Source organism: Bos indicus x Bos taurus, chromosome 6, assembly GCF_003369695.1.
Source record: "Bos indicus x Bos taurus breed Angus x Brahman F1 hybrid chromosome 6, Bos_hybrid_MaternalHap_v2.0, whole genome shotgun sequence".
NCBI lineage: Eukaryota > Metazoa > Chordata > Mammalia > Artiodactyla > Bovidae > Bos > Bos indicus x Bos taurus.
Window position 1 is genome coordinate 17,353,915 of NC_040081.1, and position 20,128 is coordinate 17,374,042.

Genomic DNA, 20,128 nt, shown 5'->3' on the forward strand with positions numbered 1-20,128 from the left:
TGAATGTGATTTTTATATTGTATAACAAAATATGTCAACTCAGTGAACACTATTTTCCATATACCCAATGCAAAATGATTCATGGATATATTCAAAGCACTCGATAGAACAATCAATTTTAATATAAGAGTAGGAAAAGTGTATTGATAAGGTTTTTGATTCTACATTGCAACTAGCTTTTGAGAAACTACCACTTGTTGAGTTTTGGTTTAGTATCAAAGAAGAATATCCACAGTTATCTGAAGAAATTATTAAAAGAATCCTTCCCTTTCAACAATGTATCTTTGAGGTCAGATTTTCTTCTTATACTTCAGTCAAGATAACATATCAAAATGGAGATCTGAATGTAAAAGCAGATATAAGAATCCAGTTGTCAAGAAAACAAAAAAAGAATCCAGTTATCTTGTATTAAACCAGTTGCAGAAGGGAGAGTTTGAGGGGTGATTCACATGAAAGAAAGCACAGTTCTAAATTCTAAAATGTGCTGTGTATTAGAGATGAGTGGTTTGAATTTTGAGGAGCAGAGTATTCATTTTTTGGCCCTCTTTCCCCCTTCCTCTTTCCTTTATCCATTCCGCAAATATTTGTTGAACATATATTCCGGGACTTGACAGGTGTTTAATTTGCATTGTTCAGTAAGCCTCACCTTCATCTTGTGAGGTATGATTCCACCCATTTTACATGTGGGAATACTGAGATTCTGAAAAGCTACATGAAGTACCTAAGTAAGCATAGCGCCTGAGTGGCATTTGAATGTTTGGGATTTGAACTCTGCCTCCAGTTCCCGTGTACTTGAATATTCAACTGTATTATTGCTCACTGCATGCACTTGGCAACAAGAGGATGCCAGCACTGGGACACAGGCTGTGGACTTCAGGGTCACCAACTTGGGTTCAAATCCTGTCTCTGCTACTTAACATCCTGTGATCTTGTATGAACTACTTACCCTCTCAGAACCTTGGTTTTCTTATCTGTGAAACATAAATCACAACACCTGACTTAGGGGTACCTTCTGGATTAAGTGAGGAAACATATGGAAATCGTCACCGTATAGGGAAGTGGGAACATGGAGGGCCCTCCACACCGTTTGATTTTAGCAGCGGTTCCAGCGCTCTGCTTGGAGTCCTGCTGGTGACATCAGCCTTCTCCAAGTGGCCCATGGTCCTTTCCAGACTCTTCATCACAGTAGGGCCCAGGGCAGGCCACACTCAGCTGGCAGGGTGGTTTGGAGCAGCAGTGGAGAGAGGGGCTGAGTGGTGAGTAGTGTGGGGCGGGACGAGCAGGACATGAGTGCCTGACCGTGCCAGCACAAGTTCTGTCCCCTCTGATTATGAAGTAGCTGTGCCCAGAAGGACTCTGCCTCCTCATCTATAAATGCACCTGCCCACCTCTGGGTGAGTGCCACAGATGCAAAGGCACGGCTATAAGGAAGGCGCTTCCTGGGTGTCCAGTACACGTTAATTCCTTTCCCTACAACGTGTTCCTTCATTTCTTTGGGAGAATATTCCAGATGTCCAATAGAAACCATTCCTTTGCCTCCAGAGTTGGGCTCATGGAATATTTGTCCTTTGTGAACGTTAAGAGTTTTTCCAGTTCCTGCTCAGGAAGTCTGCAAAGTCCTGGAGCTCATCATTATCTGGAGGGGGGAGGGGGGTGCAGGGGCGGGGAACGGCTGCATCACAACCAGTCATGGTCTTAGATGTGACAGTCACATCAGATCTGAGTCAGGTGTTTACTGTGGTGGAGCTTAGGAAAGTTTTCCAAGTTACTTTAGAGTTCTCATTAACACAAAAATTATTGTATCCTTTTGGGGTATATTAAATCTGTTCTTTGTGAGAAGGCTTGAGAAGCTCAGATTTCTCAGACAGGGAAGGGAAAGCACGATACGAAATAATTTGGCTACTATTTCACAAACACCAGACTTCTGCAGAGTTTAATACAAAGTAAAGTGCCACCGTAACAATTCAGGCCAGGTGAAATTCCTCATCATAATAAGTTGGTGGAGTGTTAAAATTCCCCTGGCTTCAGTTGATCAAACGTACAGCCAATTGAAATGGAACTCAAGACCCCCACACACATCCTGTTCCTGCATGGTGAGTTTAGTGGAAATCTGGTTACATGAAAAATGGGGACTGCTCCCTGGCCAGCAGGTTTCTCCCCGAATCCCTCCACTTACCAGCAGGCCCATGGCCTGAGCCAGGAGGAAGCTGAACCATTTTTTAGTCCTTCCCAGAACCGCATCCTCAGAGGCTGCCAGCAGGTACGACAGCCCGAGTTACTGCCAGCTGCGAGTGGGTCATTTCTGGGAATGCTGCTGTGGGGGTGGCTCTCAGGGTCCCTAAGTGGCACCCACTTGGTGTCCACAGGAGGTGTGGGTTTTATTGGCTATGATGTCAGAGCCGTCTTTACCTGCAGGGACCAGCCTGGGTGGCAACCAAGCTGGCTTTCTCGGAGTGTTTTCCAACCCCGGACAGAAAGGTGGCTGTTGAGCGGGTGCAGCTCTGACCGCTCCGGCTGAGGTGCCTCTTTGTCTGACGTGATTCCTGTGCCGGGGATGGAGACCACACGCTCATTTCACGGATGTCATGTACTGTCAGCTGTGGTCCACTCTGCATCCAAGATTTTATGAACTGGGCACTTGAGGGAGGCCACGTGGTGTACTGGTAATGAACATGGTCTCTAGAGCCAGGCGTCCTGCATCTGAACCTGGCTTTGCCACTGGCCGGCTCTGGGCCTCTGGGAAAGTTACTTACCTTCTCTGTACTTCATTTTCCTCCTCCGGAAGAGGCAGATAATGGCGTCTATAAAGTACTGTACTTGGCTAAGTGTGATTTGCTGTAATTATTGTGTGCTACATGGGTAGGGTGGTCTGATGGTAGGTTTTCCAGTTTGGGAAAGTACTGTGGGCTTCCTCCTGTGTGGGTGCTGACTATAGACAGGAGAGTTGTCTTCTCAAATCCATCCTTGATATTTTGTACCCACCACCCCGCCCTTGCTTCCAGTACCTGCTCATTCCATCTTTTACCTTTGCTCCCTGCTGGGGATGTGTAGCTGGAATCAGTAGATGAAAGTCTGTGGCCTGACTTGGCCATATGCTGCTATGTGAGCTTAGACAAGGTACTGAACCCCTCTCTGAGCAGGCATGGAGGATTTGGGACAACTTGAGGCTGCCAGGTATCTTGTACAGGTGGAGTAATTGTGCATTCTGTTTTCCCGAGATGATCGAGGAAGGAACACTTGTTGGGACTATCTGGTGGTTCTCTGGAAGCTAAGACTTACCTGATTGTCCCTTTGAATGAAAAAGAATCCGCGCCCCCCATACAGGGAGACGTGTGCTGGGAAAAGCACAGGGCAGGGTGGGGAAGGATCCAGAACACTGGGGTCCATTGGTGCTGTTCCGGCTGTGCAGGACCCAGCAGAGTACCAGCCAAAAAAGATGGAGTTTCCCTCCTGCTTGGTCTCGTGGTACTGAGTGCAGTAGGGGTTTCTGTTCCTGCTGTCTTCGCAGTGACCCTGTATTCCTGGAGTTGTGCAGCGAGCAGAGCCGTCTTATTTTAAGTGCTGACAGTAGCCACGACGTGAATACCCATCCCTGTTGACCTCTGATTCTCAGCTTCCTGTCTTGGCAAATAAAAATCTTGGCCCAAATGAACTTGTGATTTCTTTCAGCTTTAATATGATACAAAGGGATACAGATACACACTCCCTATTCTTATCACCTGGTTCTTCTTCGTAGTGCTTGATGCAGTCTTTTTAGATTTTGCTTTGGGTTTTTTGTTCTGTTTTTTACATACTTCTTTTGTGTCTCCAACACCTGCATCCCCATTTTGAGGCACCTAGAAAGGATGCTGCCGTGTACAAGGACAGTGGCACCAGATCTCATCTGGCACATTTTAGGTGTTAACGAATATACGCGTATGCCCACATAGACACCTGTAACCAGGCATTATAATATAGTTTCATAAATTTGTCTGTAGAAACTGAGCGGTCAATTATTCTTTCTTTCCTCACTTACTCTCCTCCCCAGTATACAGCACATTGTTATTTGAAGATTCAAAGGCTAGAATTAAGAATGGTTATATAGGGAGTTTGGGATTGGCATGTGTACACTGCTGTATTTAAAATGCATAATCAACAAGGACCTACTGTATAGCACAGGGAACTCTGCTCAGTATTATGTAATGACCTAAATGGGAAAAGAATTTGTAAAAGAACAGATACATGTATATGTGTAACTGAATCACTTTGCTGTACACCTGAAACTGAGACATTACTCATCAACTATGCTCCAATATAAAATTTAAAAGTTAAAAAAAAAAAAAAACCCAAGGGCAGATGGGGAATCAATGGTTATATTTTCTGTCTTAAAACTTGCACAAAGTAGCGGTGCCCAGGTTCTCACCTTGTGTGAGCAGGTAGTATCAAGGGACAGTAACTCCTGACGTCAGAGGAAGCCCACAGTTCAGGGCTGAGGACACTTGACTGGAAAGGTGCTGTGCCGAGCGTCTGTGGTGTCGGTTGGATCCTTTTATATACACAGCGGAGGTGGTCAGCAGGAGGCAGACTCTAAACCTTAGAATTGTGCTCGCTCATATTATTGAGATTTCATATTGCTTTTATTATTTGGCCACAAAAATGGACATAATCCTTGTTGGCTTTAACACACCTACTAGTACTGCTTTCGCTATCCATCTTGCAAAGTATAAGACAAGGCCAGAGCTTAAATTAAAATCCTCAGCTTCTTATCTCCTTCCCACAGGAAAGCAAATCTGTGTTGAAAACCGTAAAATTAAGAGGAGAGCAAGGATAGCATAATTTAGCAAAAATTCATGGCACCAGATTCTGAGCTATATGACTGGAGGGATAGGTCAGACATTAAGAAGATGCTGCCTGCTAATGCAAGTTCCTTAAGGTGGTGCTCTGAAAATAAGAAAGGCACGTAAAATGTGCGTGTGTGTATAATATATATATATATATTTGCAGAAGATTTCTGTAATGCTTTACTCCTTTTAACTACCCTAAGAAAATATCTTTGTAGATCATTTAAATTATGCTTCTTATGAGACTTCTGAAAGGGAACTCGAAACAGTTATTCTCAAGTAGAGTTGAAATGCATTCATTTTAGCATTTGAGTGTTGAGATTTTTGCTTCCATATTTAAAGGGGTTTATAATAATAACATCCTTACACCCACCCACCCCTCACTTCCTCTAGCACTCTAAATTCCTTATATTTGAGAAGCTCATTCTGTGTACTTGGCACCCTGTATCATTAACACTTGAAAAGCATGGAAACTTTTTTTTTTAACCTTTTACACATTTATATGCATAGATGTCTGTGCAGAGGTGTGTAGAGAAAGGCGTGTGGCTTTGATAATGGTGCTCTACTTAATAAACGCCAAGGGCTATAGGAGCTGTGCGAGCTCTGCTGTTAGAGGGGAGCTGGTAATTATAAAATAGGGGGAAATCTAGCAAGGAGAGCATATCATTGTCTAAAAAAGTGTGATTTTCCCCCCCTCGCTTTTTTTTAGTTCATAAGTTTCTTTGGGTGGAGGTTGTAATGATAGGGTGTAAAGAATTACTAACCATAGAGAGAATTAAGAGTTACTAGGATAATTACTCCTGATTTTCCTGAGGATGGTTCTTTCTGTTGGAACCACGTACTTCTTATACCTAATTTGTAAAACAACAACAACAACAAAAAGTGACAGAATCAGTGTATGGAGTGGGTGCAGCCATCACACACAGGTGTGTCATGGGTTCTCAGCCATTCAGATTTGTCCCTACGCACTATGCACTATGTCCCTGTGCATTTTTCAGGGACTTACACAAAAGATGTTAATAATATATTCTTTTCTGGAGAAAGTGATTTCACATGTATTTTAGTCTGTAGAATAGTAACAGCCTATTTAAACTAGCATGGTGAAGGCATGTTTGAACTAGTGATTTAGAGAATATTTAGAATTCATTAGAGTTCCTTTTAAATTCATGAGTTACTTATTATATTTCTAAATAGATATTTTTCTGAGACAGCCTAAATTAGGAGATGAGTTTAAAATCAGAAACATATTGTGCATATAATTGTATTGAATTGTGTGTGGGGGGTAGTTTCTTTTAAAACAGTCCTCTAATTAGGTTAAACTGCCTGAGTCTTGTTTGTATTACTGATTTGCTTAGTAAGCACTTTATTAAGGGGGCAGTATGCATGGGAGATTCAGCTTTAACCAAACAACAGAATTCCAGATTTCAAATTGAATTCCAAATGAATAACCTGAGCCTTTAATAAGTGTTGCTATTATGTAGTCTTAGAATTTCAAATTAAATAGTATAATTTATTTTTAAACAAATAAGAGACATAAATATGTTAAATATAAATGTCAACAATTTGAAGTGTTCTTGTAAGCTATACTTCACATTATGCAGTTAAACCCAAGATTAGAAACTCCGTTTTATCTGTTAATACTTTTGGAACCTAGAGGAACTGAAGATGAGCTAAGCAGCTCTAAGGCATAATAAATGATGGTCATGTTTGATTGGCGAAACTATAGAACATGAAAAAATGGTATAATTTGGTTCTTAAGGATGTACAATTCTGTTTGTGTGCGCATGCTCAGTCGTGTCCAACTCTTTGCAACCCCATGGACCCGCCAGACTCCTCTGTCTGTGGGATTCTTCAGGCAAGAATACTGGGGCTGGTTACCATTTCCTCCTCTAGGGGATCTTCTCGACCCAGGGATCGAACCCACATCTCTTGTATCTCCTGCATTGGCAGGCGGGTTCTTCACTAGCTGAGCCAGATTTACTACTCTACAACTCTAGGATTATGAATTTTATAAACTAAGATGATGTCATTACAGCAAATTTATATATACGAGGTTGTTTAAAAAGTTGCCTTTCAAGTTGGAATATTTATTCATTTATCTAGTCATAATGTTTATTGAATGCCCATTTTATGCCAAACATATGTAATGAATAGAGTTACTAAAACATTCATAACTTTTGCTCCAGAAACTGTTTGTTGACTTTAAGCTAAGGAGATAATCCAAAAGGGGTGTAAATATGTATGTATAGAAAATTGATGTCATGGAATAATAGTGACCAATCTAAATCTCCAAAGGGGCCTTGGTTAAATAACTGATCGTTTTCTTGGTGGGATATTCATGTACTCAAGGCGTATTTAACATGAGAAAATCCTGAAAATCTTAAGTGGGTAGAGCAGATGATTTCAGTTGTTTAGGTCTGGAGATAATTCTTGGTTGACTTTTGAGGAGAGAGGAGACAGGAGCTGGGAGTCTGTCTTAACTGTTGTCCTTGTGGTTACTTTGCAGTCAAATAAAGTGCCCGTGGTGCAGCCATCCCACGCGGTCCATCCTCTCACCCCTCTCATCACGTACAGCGACGAGCACTTTTCTCCAGGATCACACCCGTCACACATCCCATCAGATGTCAACTCCAAACAAGGTGAGAGCCTTGCTGCCCAGGCCTCTTTGGAGAAGGAAGAGCCTCGTCTCACCAGTCTGAGTGAGCTCACCGGTGCCTCTGCTCATGTCATAACACGTGTGTAGGAGATAAGAGTACTGTATTTGATAGCAATTTTTAAATAAGCATACAAGAATTTGTTGTTGGCCTTTTCTTTTTCGGGATTAAAAAAAAAATAGTGAAGGGTCATTTTCACCGTGACAGCTCTGAAGATCTATGATCACAATATAAACCGATATGTTGTGAAAATATATTACAAATTCAGTCCTCAGCGCCCCTTGCCATATTCATTTATTTCAGCATGTACTACATGTTGATGATAGTACTGAAAAAAAAAGTTAGAAAAGGGACAAAGTAGGAGGTGTTTTTCTTCAAATGTTATATTTTTGAGGCTTGTGATTTCCTTTGGTTTCAGTAATATCCCTGTTGTGTTTTCTTTTCTTTTGGTTGTTTCTCAACAAAAATTATATTTAAAGTACAAAGGGTTTCCCAGGTGGCGCTCGTGGTAAAGAATCCACCCACCAGTGCAGGAGACCTAAGAGACACAGGTTTGATGCCTGGGTCAGGAAGATCCCCTGGAGGAGGGCATGGCAACCCACTCCAGTATTCTTGCCTGGAGAATCCCATGGACAGAGGAGCCTGGCGGCTACAGTCCATAGGGTCACAAAGAGTCGGACACGGCTGAAACGACTTAACACACACACACATAAAGTGCAAAACCATTTCTGTCTAAAGTCAAAACAGACTAAGTGTTGGTCGCTCAGCTGTGTCCAACTCTTCGTTACACCATGGACTATAGCCCACCAGACCCCTCTGTCCATAGGATTTTCCAGGCAGAAATACTAGAGTGGGTCTGCATTCAAAGCAACATGAACCTTATTTTGCTTCTCTACACTGTTACCAAGTTCTGCTTCTGTATCGTTTACAGAGAAACATATATCATAAGAAGTCTCAAAAATCAAAATGCCTGTTTGTAACCTGAGGCGTGAGGGTTGGTTTGGTTGTCGGACGGACACAAAGCACAGGTTCTCGCAGCCTCCTGGTCCCAGCATCCTCAGGAAGACCTTGAGAGAGGGGCAGTGTGTTCACAGGGGAGCCCTTGCTCTCTTCATGCACATACATACTTGGACCTCAGCAGAATCTTGAGGTGTTCAAAATGAAAGATCCTGTAAAGCCATGTGAAGGCAGAGAATGTAAAGGGTAAAGGGGTCAAACATGCCTTCTCCAGCACTTCTCCCTTTTGTCCAGCCCTATCTTTGATGGATCGTGAACAACAGTATTTAGTAAATGTGTTAAAATAACAGTGAAGTTCAGAGGTTGAGTGTTTTTCTCACCTCTCTGAACACTTTTAGGTTAAATATATATCATCTTCATTTCCCACCTTTATTAAAAAGATGACTCTTTGACAATTTAGTAGGACTTTGCTTGCTTGGAGCCCCAGTAGATCTTCTTAGAGAAGGCAAGAATCATTGTGGCGGATGTTTCTGGGTTTGTCTCTGTTTTATTCTCATTTCCAGCCCTTTCTCTCCCATACTTCCTTTTGTAAAGGACCTCCAAATAATCAAACAACAGAGGCAGATCTGTGAATATGTAGTGAGAAAGGAAACTTAAGACAAGTGTCTTAGGAAGAAAGCTGAGTTTGAGAGGAAAGCTCGAGAATGTGACCTTGGGTGTGGCAAGTTTGAGGTCCCTTTGGGATGTCTGAAGGGAAATGTGCAGGTCACAGTCCCAGCGCAGGGCCTAAGCTAGAGATGCATGTCTGGGGACCATAAAGATGCGGATGACAGTTAAAGATAGGTGTAAAAGCCCCAGACAAGCTATTATCAAAAAGAATCCAAGAGTATGTTTTATTTAGTTTTAAACTATTTCTTTACATAACAATTACATAGTATTTACCTTATCCCAGTCCCCGTTCAGAGCACTTTGAAATGAACTTACTTAAAAGAATAACATTATAAAAAATTTTAAAAGAGTAACACACAATAGTTCAGTAGTTTTTCTCTCACAAATTCTAGGAGAGTTTAGTTTTTAAAACAGAAATTTTTCTAACTGGCTACCAATTACAATTGCATTTTCTCTTCTGTTTCCATATCTTACTGCTACCCTACCTTGTTTTACCTTAATAATTGTAATTTATCATTACTCCTCAAACCTTTTCTTTTAAACAAACTTTTCAGAACTAGAGAAGGGACTAGGGGCATGACCAGAAACTGCTTGCAATTTCTTTGAAATATTTTGTGCTAAAAATCTGTGATTTTTGCATTCTACTCTATGATACTGTTTGCTTTTGTTGTAATATAAAAATCCTGTTTTTAATTACTTTTTTGTCATAGACTTAATGTATCCCATCACTATGTAGGTAGGGGGATATAAAACCTTGGTTTAAGAATCAATTTACATGATCTTGAGTTTGTATCATTCCACTTGGGTACAATCATCACCAAAAAATAAGTATGAGGGAGAAAAGTCTAACACTTACTGGGTCTCTCGGCTTTACTCTTCTCTCCCCTGCCTGCCTTTTGGTTCTATCATGTACAGCTGGTTACAGCATGGTGGTACTAAGCTGCTGATTTCAAAGTTCCTGGGAGGCTGGTTAGCTTTATCCCCTGAAATAAAAAAAAAAGAAACTCATGTTCATACTCTAACTCTAGTTGGGCTTATTCAATAAATACAAACAGTTTGTCAGCAGAACACATTCTTATTTTTAAGAAAATAGCTTTAGGTTAATTTCCTGTTAGGAATCACACTAGTTTTTACGCATGTGTGTTAGGATAGGGTGGTGGGTGCAGGTATAGTTGTAAGAAGAAGAAAGGAAGCTAATATCCATCATTTTGTTCCTCTCATTGTGTCTGATAAAAATGTTAAGAGGAAGAGCTTTTAGGAAATACTGGGTTTATGTACCTGTTTATGTATTTGTGCCCTTGTAAATAACAGCAAACATGCAACACAGCACTTACCAGGCACTTTTCTTTATTATATATGAATGCATGTACTTCTCTATTTCGTTTTTATTCTGATTCTGCAGAATAATAATTAAACAACTTCCTCAAGAACATACAGTTAGTGAGTGGCAGAACTACTGTATCCATGCAGTCTGACAGCAGAATCATTTTAGCTGTATTTATAAAAGTTAAAAAAATTTAAGGATGTATTGCATATAGCCTCCAGCATATATGCCATGCTTAATCACTCAGTGGTTTCCATCTCTTTGTGACCCCATGGACCATAGCTCTCCAGACTCCTCTGTCCATGGGGATTCTCCAGGTAAGAATACTGAAATGGGTTGCCATGCCCTCCTCCAGGGGACCTTCCCAACCCAGGTTTCCCCCATTGCAGGCAGATTCTTTACCATCTGAGCCACCAGAGGATCCCATATAATAAGTGCTCAATAAATACTCGTTAAATAAATGCTGTGTGGCACAGGAGTTGGTAGAGAGGCACACACTTTTAGGAATCTTTGGAAACGGGATCTTAAGACAACAGTGAGCTATTTAGAAAACACAGATCCACTTTCTTCTGCTCATGTAATGACCTAAGCCATACCGTGTGTGTGCGTGCAAATGGCTTATAGTACTGACCCGGCGTGGGTAATGTGTCCTTTTGTTTCACTTGTTCGTTTGTTTAGTCACTCAGAATTGTATTCAGAGCCTCCTCTGGGAGACAGCCATGGTTTGATACACAGATAAGGGAAAAAATGTTCTCTTTCTTCCCAGCAGTGTATAAGCTCATACAGGAAATCATTTGCACAAACTCACCGTAAAACATAATGAAGAACATCTTAAGTACCATGTTAAAAGTACAAATAAAATGTTGTAGATTCTAAGAAGAAAGACTTCTCACAGCAGTAAGAGAGAATAGTTCATGAGAGAAAGTTATCTGAAATATGAGTAGCATTTTAATAGAAACAGTCAAATTAAATACCCAGCATAGGAACTAGCATGTAGCAGGTGCTAAGTAAATGGCAGTTCCCTTGTTTGTTTTTAAGCAGTAAAATCAAATCCAAATACGAAAAAAAATTGTGTTTTTTGTTCTGTCAAGTTATTCCTACACCAGATCACAAATGCACTGTTGTCAGTGTGCTTAAAAACACAGATAGTGTGGAGAGCATGTTTTAAGCTCCTCTGCTCAGAGACATGTGACTGAAAGTAGTTTGCTTCTCTGCATCCCAGAGATAAGATCCCAGGACAAGTCATATTTTTTAGGCACCTAAACAGTCACTTCATCTCCCTAACAAAGGGGTTAAAGTAGACCATTCACAAAGTTCAGCCTCTAATTATGATTTCCAAGTTCAAGTTTCCACAAAGTTCCCAATGTTCTTCTGTGTTGGTCAGGTTTTTCTTTTCAAGACTGAGCAACCCCCCTGCAGAACGAGAGCTGTGGAGAATCTGGAGATGAGGGAGGCAGCAAGTTGGAGAGACTGCCCTATGATTCTGCTATGTGCCCCCTGGTGCCCCTGCCTCCCCAGGCCCAAGTTAAAACAAATCCCAAGGGCTCCTCTTGTGATCAAAAGAAGCAGTATTGACAGCTTTTTTATAAAGGGAGTTTATGGTAACTCTGCTAAAGTGAACTCCCAGCTTCCATAAAAACAGTTGCCAGGGGCTCTGCTTCAGTGAGAGAGAGTAGATCCACAGAACTGCCTTAGGTCCTATTGTATGCAATGTTTTTGGTGCATTGATGATATAAAGGAATTTAAAAAAATACTCATTAAATTTGAAAGTGATAAGAGATGAAAAAAGAAGATTTTAGACTCCTTTTAAAAACAGCAAAACCTGAGATGATCTCATGTAAACTCCGTCAAAAGAGATTAAAGACCTTTCTCCTTCCTAGCTACTTCTTCTAAGAGTTAAAGAATAGTTTGTCCTAACTTCAAAGTCAAATTAACATCAACTTTGAAGACAACACTTCTTAACCCATTCCCATATGCTCAAGGCCTTCAATATCTTTTAATATCCAATTGAATTCACAGACATTTTGAATAGTAAAAAAGCAGAATACATAAAGAACATCTGTATACTCACCTGATTTTGCATATGAGGCAATATAATTATAGCCACTGAATGTATATTCGGGTTGTTAAACCTGGGGATATATGTTTATACAGGATAATGCTCTTTTAAAGCCAGATTAACTGTGTAAAGAAACTCCTGTGGCTGTCTTCTGTTCAGAATCACTTTCCCCCAGATATGAACATAACGTTTTGTTTTGCTTTTTTATGTATGCACCGTACCCCTTCTTTCCAGTACCCAAGGTAAGATGTAGACAGAGATGTCAAATGGGACAAGGATTAGGCGTGTTCTCTGGGTGGTTTCACAGCAGCAGGGTAGTGTGCTCCAGGGAGTGTGAGCTTGAGAAACAGTGTGGCACACTCGTTGTCTGTGGAGTACAGCTGATCCAGACCGGCCTGACCTCGGAGCCCAGGGGACTCAACCCAGTGAAGAGCCCCGGTTGGAGCTGCAGTGCCAGAGACCAGATGAATCATATCACGTGCGACCATTATGGGGCTGCAGATTATTTCCAATTAATCTTTGATCTCTGAGGTATCACATTTCCCAAATCTATGTGCCCATAAGGGAGCCAGTGAAGATCTGAAACGAGCGATTTACCTAATTCTTGAACACCATGGCAGGCCTTCTGCTTATGAAGTGCTGTCATTCTACACAAAAACAGTTGTCTACCATTTTCCTGACCAGTGTAAAATGATGAGCGCAAGCTTAAGTAGTTTTACAGTCTCGTTTTGATGCCGTTTTACTCGCAGTATATTTACTGTTTTAGGAGCCCCTCAAGAGGTACCACCTTCAGACGTGTTTTCTCAGATGCTGAAATCTTGAGTAAAGATAACAAACTGACTTCTGTTAAATCACAAAAATAAATATTGTCTCATTCTCCACCTTAAGTTCTAATGACATAATGCATTTTCTTGCCTTTCTATTTCTCTCAGAAATCGAATGTCCTGTGAATCTTCCTCTCCATTGTTCTTTTTAATAGGCATGTCCAGACATCCTCCAGCTCCCGAGATCCCTACGTTTTATCCCCTGTCTCCGGGTGGTGTTGGACAGATTACCCCACCTCTTGGCTGGTAAGATCCTTCTTGCAACCTGCAGCCAGGCGTCTGAACATATATCTTCTACTCCCCGTTTATGGAAATTAGCTTTATGAATAATAACACTTGTGGAGTTGAAGAAACTTCAACACATGAGGTGCTAACTTTATTTCATTTCAATTTAAAAGATTAAAAGACATACAGACTTTGAAATGGACTGAGTCCGTTTGCTAATATGTGTAGAAAATGACTGTGTAGCATTCGCTTTGAAGCTTATAGTTTTATGGATTCAGTTTGTGGCTCTGGGCATTTACTATGCCTGTACAAAGTGTTCACTGTGGTCTTTCTTTTCTAGTTCTTTATGAACAACTTATGTTTTTGAAGCACAACCTTAGATATATTGAATATCGATCTTTGCTTATAAATGGGCAGGTGACGTAAATGGCAAATAACTGTACAAATGCAAAAGCATCTTTTGAACTTTAATAAAGTAAGCACCAGTTTGAGTTCAGAGGAGTGAAAAACAGACAAATGGACTTTATCCTTTCAGAATCCAAATGTTCTCTTATTTTGTTGTTTCTGAAAGATCCATACCACTGTTTTCAGGTTTTTTATAATTATAAAGGTAAAGAAAAAGAAATGTATTTAGGGAAGAAACAATCACTTCATACAGTGGAGCCTATTTTTATCATTTTATTGTTAGTTAGCACATAGCTTTCCCTGCCCTCACTCCCATTCCTCTCGCCCCACTGCTCACTCCATGGACAAAGGGCTGCACCTTCAGCAAACATTTTCTCTCCTTTCCTTCCTGACTCTGTGTCCTTACAGACCCCTGGAGAAAGCCCCAGTCTCCCTCCCTCACATCCTGACATTATCTCTTCTTCATAAGGAGGGCTTATCCTGTCATGGATATTCCAGCTTTCTCTCTTCTCTTTAGCATTAACTCTCGCAGTCAATAACTCTGTTTGAATTTAATTGATTATGCAAACACTTCCAAACCTACATCAATTATTCTGTCTGAACTTAGCTACTTAAGGGCAATAATCCTGGGCTGAGTTCCATCAGTGGCATCTGGAAATAAAGACTGTGTAAATGAAAAATGTGACATGTAGGAAAAACAGAGGGAGAGATGGAATTCTCAGAGCAGAGAGAAAATAACTCCAATGAATTGATCTTTTATTTCTTGCCTGCAGCATGGGTGTAAGGGTGGGAGGTGGGGTGCAGGGTTTTCAAAAATGTGTTCATTTTTATATAAACTTTTATTTCCTCCTTTCTTCCCTTCCCTGAAGTTCTCAAAGATTCTGATAAAGAATCCATTATCCTAAAAAGAATAGTTCACCATTCTCAGCTTCTGTTATATTCAGTAAGAGCTGTTTACACACCTACTTTGTTCAAAGCATCAGTGGGGCTGGAGAGGGGCAGGGGCAGGAAGCGAGTCATCCATGGACTGCAGTGGGAGAGTTCCTTCAAGGCACTAGTGATGCTTTGGGTGGGCGGAGGGTGAGGGAGGGAGGCCGTTGGGTGACTGAAGCAGTACCCCCTTCATAACACGCCCCAGATTCTGGTTGAGGGCCTCCCTTCATCAAACTCTGGTTGCTGGTTGGTAACTCGTGTTTTGTCATTGATGGGTTCCTCTCTTCTGTGACCTCAGGCAAGGTCAGCCTGTGTATCCCATCACGGGAGGCTTCAGGCAGCCCTACCCATCCTCACTGTCAGTCGACACTTCCATGTCCAGGTAGGTGGAGGTGGAACCGGGCGCGCCAGGACAGGCTGCTCTTGCGCGCTTGCGTCTCGTGCGCCTCTGCTTGCCTCTCGGCCCAGCGGGTGCACAGCTCAGCCCGCGTCTGTCTGCGCAGGGTGCCTGGCTCCCACACTAGGCGTCCTGGGGAGGCCCAGTAGGAGCCAGACTCCACGCCCCACAGCACCAGCCACACCCGTCAGGCAGACGGACCCAGCCCCGCTGGAGACCGTACCTCCTAAAGACTGCACCGCCCCCCGACGGCGGGAGGAGAAACGTCCCCAGAGGGGACATCCTAGGAAGAGCTTGTTCAGTTCCAAACATGCTGGGGTGGGTCAGCGGGAGAATTCAGACTGGCTTTTTTTTTTTTTTTTTCTGTGGGGAAGGGTGTCTCAGTTTCATGTGACGGTGTCTGAAAAGGCCCAGATAGTCTAGAGCCTTCCTGGCCCGGGGCCGTGAGAAGAGAAGGAACGGGGCCTCCGGGCTGTCAGGCCGTCCGGGCTGTGTGTCCTCGTGTGTGAATCAGGCCCCGTGTGGACGTAGTGGTGTGAAGGTCCGCGAGCTCTGCTGTGCCACACCGCTCTGTGTAACGCTTTTGCCTCGGGAAAGGACAGCTTTTGTGCCCTGTGCTTGATGTACACACATTTGTGGTGTATCATCTGTGTGTTCAATGTGGCTTTTTCAAGGGAGCTAGCATTAACATGCTGGAAGTCAAACTGTTGGGTTAGTAACTGGTTGTGAATCTTAACTTTTTTACCTATGTATGAAATTTGCAGTTTTCTGTGGTGAATTTCAGCTTTTTCAAAAATCATTTTATGCAGTAAATTGTACACCTAACTGGTTGAGAGGGAATGAAATTAATATCCTTCCTCCAAAATATATTTTATACATATATTTTAACATTGTAAAAAAAATTGTGTGATGATAGGATTTTCTCATAGGCAAATAATCAACATCACATATTTTTGCAAATGGTCCATTTTGCAAAGCATCATGATTTGATTGAATGTTTGTATTTTTCCCATGCCTCCTTAATTTTTAAAGATTTGTTTCTGAAATATTACATATCCAAGCAGAGTCCCTTCTTTCCTTCCCAGAAGAAGGAATTAACTGTACAGACGGTGATAAAGACCTGAGAATGTTTTTTGTTGAACTACATGTTTACTTTAAAACAGTTTGAAAGCAGAAGTTTCTAAAGCATATCCAAATTTATCAAAGAGCTTGTTGAAAGTACTGTCTTTGTTTTATTTTTCTTGCATGGCAGTTTCCCTCCTTTGTGTTGGATGGTGGTGGATATTTTGAGATTTTTTTTTTAATGCTCTATAAGCATACTCTGGGAAAAAGCCTTTATTTGAGCTTGTGTATCATTTTTACCTTGAAGCAGAACTGTATCCTTCCCTTTAATTAAATTCTTCCCCTTAATTTTGTTATCAATTTTCCATGAGGCTAGATCCCTCAGACACTACCTTCTTTATGTGTAGAAAATTATTTGGAATGATGCTGATGGCAACCTTATTAAATTAGAGACTGAACAAATCTTCCTGTCCCTTGTCTTCTCAGTTGCTCTCTCCTGATGTTAGGGAAAAAGCCAACAGGAGAAGACTTAATATGAAGGTCCACTCGGATGTAGACAGAGATTTTAAAATATGATGTCTTTAGATTTTAAAACCATCTTAAAAAGCTAAATCTTCATAAAATATTGTATTTCCAATAATTATTCTTACTGAAATTCTTCTCTGAAAACTGCTTTGCAAGAAAAGTGACTCACTTTTTTTTTTTTAACTCCTATTGCCTAGAGCCCTCCCAGGAAAAATGCCAGATTCCACCATTAGCTTGAAAAAAAAAAAAAAAAAATCTGTTAGGTGGTGTGTAATTATAAGTATTTTCCACCTGAATACAGAAAGGAAAGAAATTAATCATCAGCCTGCTCTTATAGTTAATATGTCTGTGTGTGAAGATGTGTTTTTACTCTCAGCCAATAGCAGTTAGTGAGTTGTTTCAAAATTCCAACCAGCTCTTGCTACAGCAGTACATTTTGTTTTCTCATCTTTCCTTCTTTCAGGTTTTCTCATCATATGATTCCTGGTCCTCCCGGTCCCCACACAACTGGCATCCCTCATCCAGCCATTGTAACGCCTCAGGTCAAACAGGAACACCCCCACACTGACAGCGACCTAATGCACGTGTAAGTCGCCTCTCTCTGCACCTGTGAACACCTTATGGTACCAAGGACTTAAACCCCACAGTTTCTCCTTTGCTGTTGCCGAATTGTACCCCTGTCTGTTATCCTGAAAGTCAGTGTAGCTCCGCCTTGAAAGCTCTGCCCCTGAGGACACCGAGCAGCTTGATTCTCAGTGCTCTGATTTGGTTCTGAGATGGAAAAGGAGCACGAATCTCAAAAGATGAAGGGAAACTCACTAAAGAGCAGAGATCTTCAGAGCGGAGAGACTGAAGATATGGAGCTGTTCAGCCATTTAGTGCAAGGCTTTAATTGGGTTCCCACTCTTGGGGAGCCTGAGAGTGAAGTAGCTTGGGGGGTTCAGTGCATTTCCTTCTAGAAATACAGTCACCCTGCATCTGCATCAGGGCTTTGGAAGCACTGAATTGAAAGGAAGGGGGCAAACCAAAACCCAGGATTTCCTATCGGACCAGGGTTGTTGCAGGCTCTTACAGCACAGCTGAATTCTCCCAAAAGATTAGTAATTAATTGAATTTCTTAGTCTAGAGTTTGTACAGGAACAGAAGGATGTGGTAGCAGGGAGCATGTGAACATTGTCCATAACACCCCTGCAAGTACAGGCAAATCCAGCATGCATTTGTCTGGGGGAGAGAGTCTAAGGTTTCATTAGCTTCTCAGAGGAGCGCTGACCCACCGAAGTTAAGAATGCCAGTTCTAGAGGAGGACTGACTTCCTGCACTGTATGTTCAGCTTTTCCTAAGGTGACCAGGGAGCATCTAAAATCTAGATGCAGCATCTGCACAAGCCCATATAGGTAAGCTTTCGCAAACCAAAGGATCCTTATGTATCAGCAGTAGATGAGTCACTCATTTAAGTGGACAGTGTCCTGGGGGCTTATAGAGAGCCCAGAGGGTGGTCCCAGCCTGAGGTGGACTCATGAAATAAGCGGATGCTCTGCTCCTCTCCTCCCATCTCTTCCTGATTCGTCTAACCCCTTCCCCACTCCCAACTTTTAGGAAGCCTCAGCATGAACAGAGAAAGGAGCAGGAGCCAAAAAGACCTCACATTAAAAAGCCTCTGAATGCTTTTATGTTATACATGAAAGAAATGAGAGCGAATGTCGTAGCTGAGTGTACTCTAAAGGAAAGTGCAGCTATCAACCAGATTCTAGGCAGAAGGGTAAGTAGTGGGATGGTATGTAAATGTTTATGGTAACCATGGAACTGGTTCATTAACAGCTGCCCAAATGCACTTACACATCAGGTAGTCATAGAATCATCTGTATAGTCACCAGTCACTCGGGGAGTAACAGAGAGAGCATGACAACCTTTAGGAGGAATGATATGATGCATTGTATCAACAACTGAGATTGTATCTGGCACTTGGAACATTTCCTGTAAATGATAACTATTTTCCTATTATCATACGTTAAATGAGTATATCTTGAGTGTCTTTTATGTGCCAGGCAGTGTAGTAGGCATTACATAATGTTTGCTGAGTAAAATAGATGTAGTCCTTGCCTTCACAGATCTTGAAGTTTTGTGACAGGATACTGATATGAAATAATTCCCTATTATATATATAATTAAAATTGTGATAAATACTGTTAATATGAAGAGCAAGAATCAGAGAATAATGGAGGTGGGGTGGGGCTGGGGAATGGCCCCCTGAGAAAGTAGTTGAGAGATGAGTGGGGGTTAACCCCTGATGAAGGGGGTGAGGTGGACTGTCCCCACATGAAGCAGTGTGTGTGCGTGTGTGTGTGCGTGTGTGTGTGCGTGTGTGTGTGTGTGCAGACTCTGAAGCAAGCAAGCAGCGAGCTACAGCAAGGCCTGTGGGGCCAGCCACATTTCTGGATAAACCCTGGCAGTCAGCAGTGGCTGCTCCTTCCAAGACGTAAGCAGATCATTCTACCTTAAAGCTTTACATAGAAGAATTGGTGTGGGCCGGAGAAGTCTTAATTCTAGAAGCATTGTTCTCTGATTCTCCAGGTGTACATGGGCCAGGTTTCTCGATCGCCCACCTTTGCTGTTGATGTTGTTGCTTTCACCCATGCAGAGGTATTTTTCTGAGCACCTGTCATGTCCCAGGCACTAGACTTATAACTAGAACAGATGCTCTTAGATTTCTTTGTCCAGCCATCAGCCCAGAGACGAGTCAGTCCTTCCCAGTACTTTTCTCAGGGTTGAAATGGGTTTAGTTGGGTATCTGAAGGGTGGTGGAGAAAATTGGAATTTTTCTCATTGAAATTGCATTTTACTATAATTACATTGAAGTTTTAGGAATGCTTCAGCTTAACTTGTATGATGCTCTTCATATACGTGTGGTGACTTCTTAAAATATGACCTTGTGTATTTGTTTTTGCAAACTCTCAAGAAATTCATGGTTTGCAAATGAACATTCAGGAGAAGGAAGGTCTTGACAACCTTTGTGGGACTTAAAGTCATGTTTTAGCTGTTGCTGATGAACGTTTTCATCATGTTTGTTAAAAACCTCATACATTTCAGCATCCATGACAGAAAACATTAGGAGATTTCCAGTCCATGTGAGGAAAGCAGATGGCGGAGAGCAGGCGTTGTTGAATTATAGATTCCTCTTGGATGGCATAAAAACGCAGCTATTTCCAATCTTCAAGACACCAGGGTTTCGGGGGTAGGATGTGGTGGCAGATTATAGCTCTTTTGGTGCCCTGTG

General features: G+C 41.8%; 1 protein-coding gene across 4 annotated transcripts in view; it reads left to right on the forward strand.

The window, feature by feature from the left end:
- LEF1 (lymphoid enhancer binding factor 1) overlaps positions 1 to 20,128 on the forward strand; it is a 117,063-nt gene that overhangs the window by 70,765 nt on the left and 26,170 nt on the right. For 2 of the 4 annotated variants that reach the window (XM_027543868.1, XM_027543867.1), the window contains exons 4-8: positions 7,327 to 7,459; positions 13,463 to 13,553; positions 15,169 to 15,252; positions 17,318 to 17,440; positions 18,451 to 18,613. In XM_027543868.1, coding sequence (XP_027399669.1) covers positions 7,327 to 7,459; positions 13,463 to 13,553; positions 15,169 to 15,252; positions 17,318 to 17,440; positions 18,451 to 18,613 — 594 coding nt within the window. The remainder of the gene's footprint in view (positions 1 to 7,326; positions 7,460 to 13,462; positions 13,554 to 15,168; positions 15,253 to 17,317; positions 17,441 to 18,450; positions 18,614 to 20,128) is intronic. The other 2 variants (XM_027543870.1, XM_027543869.1) reach the window with 1 other exon arrangement.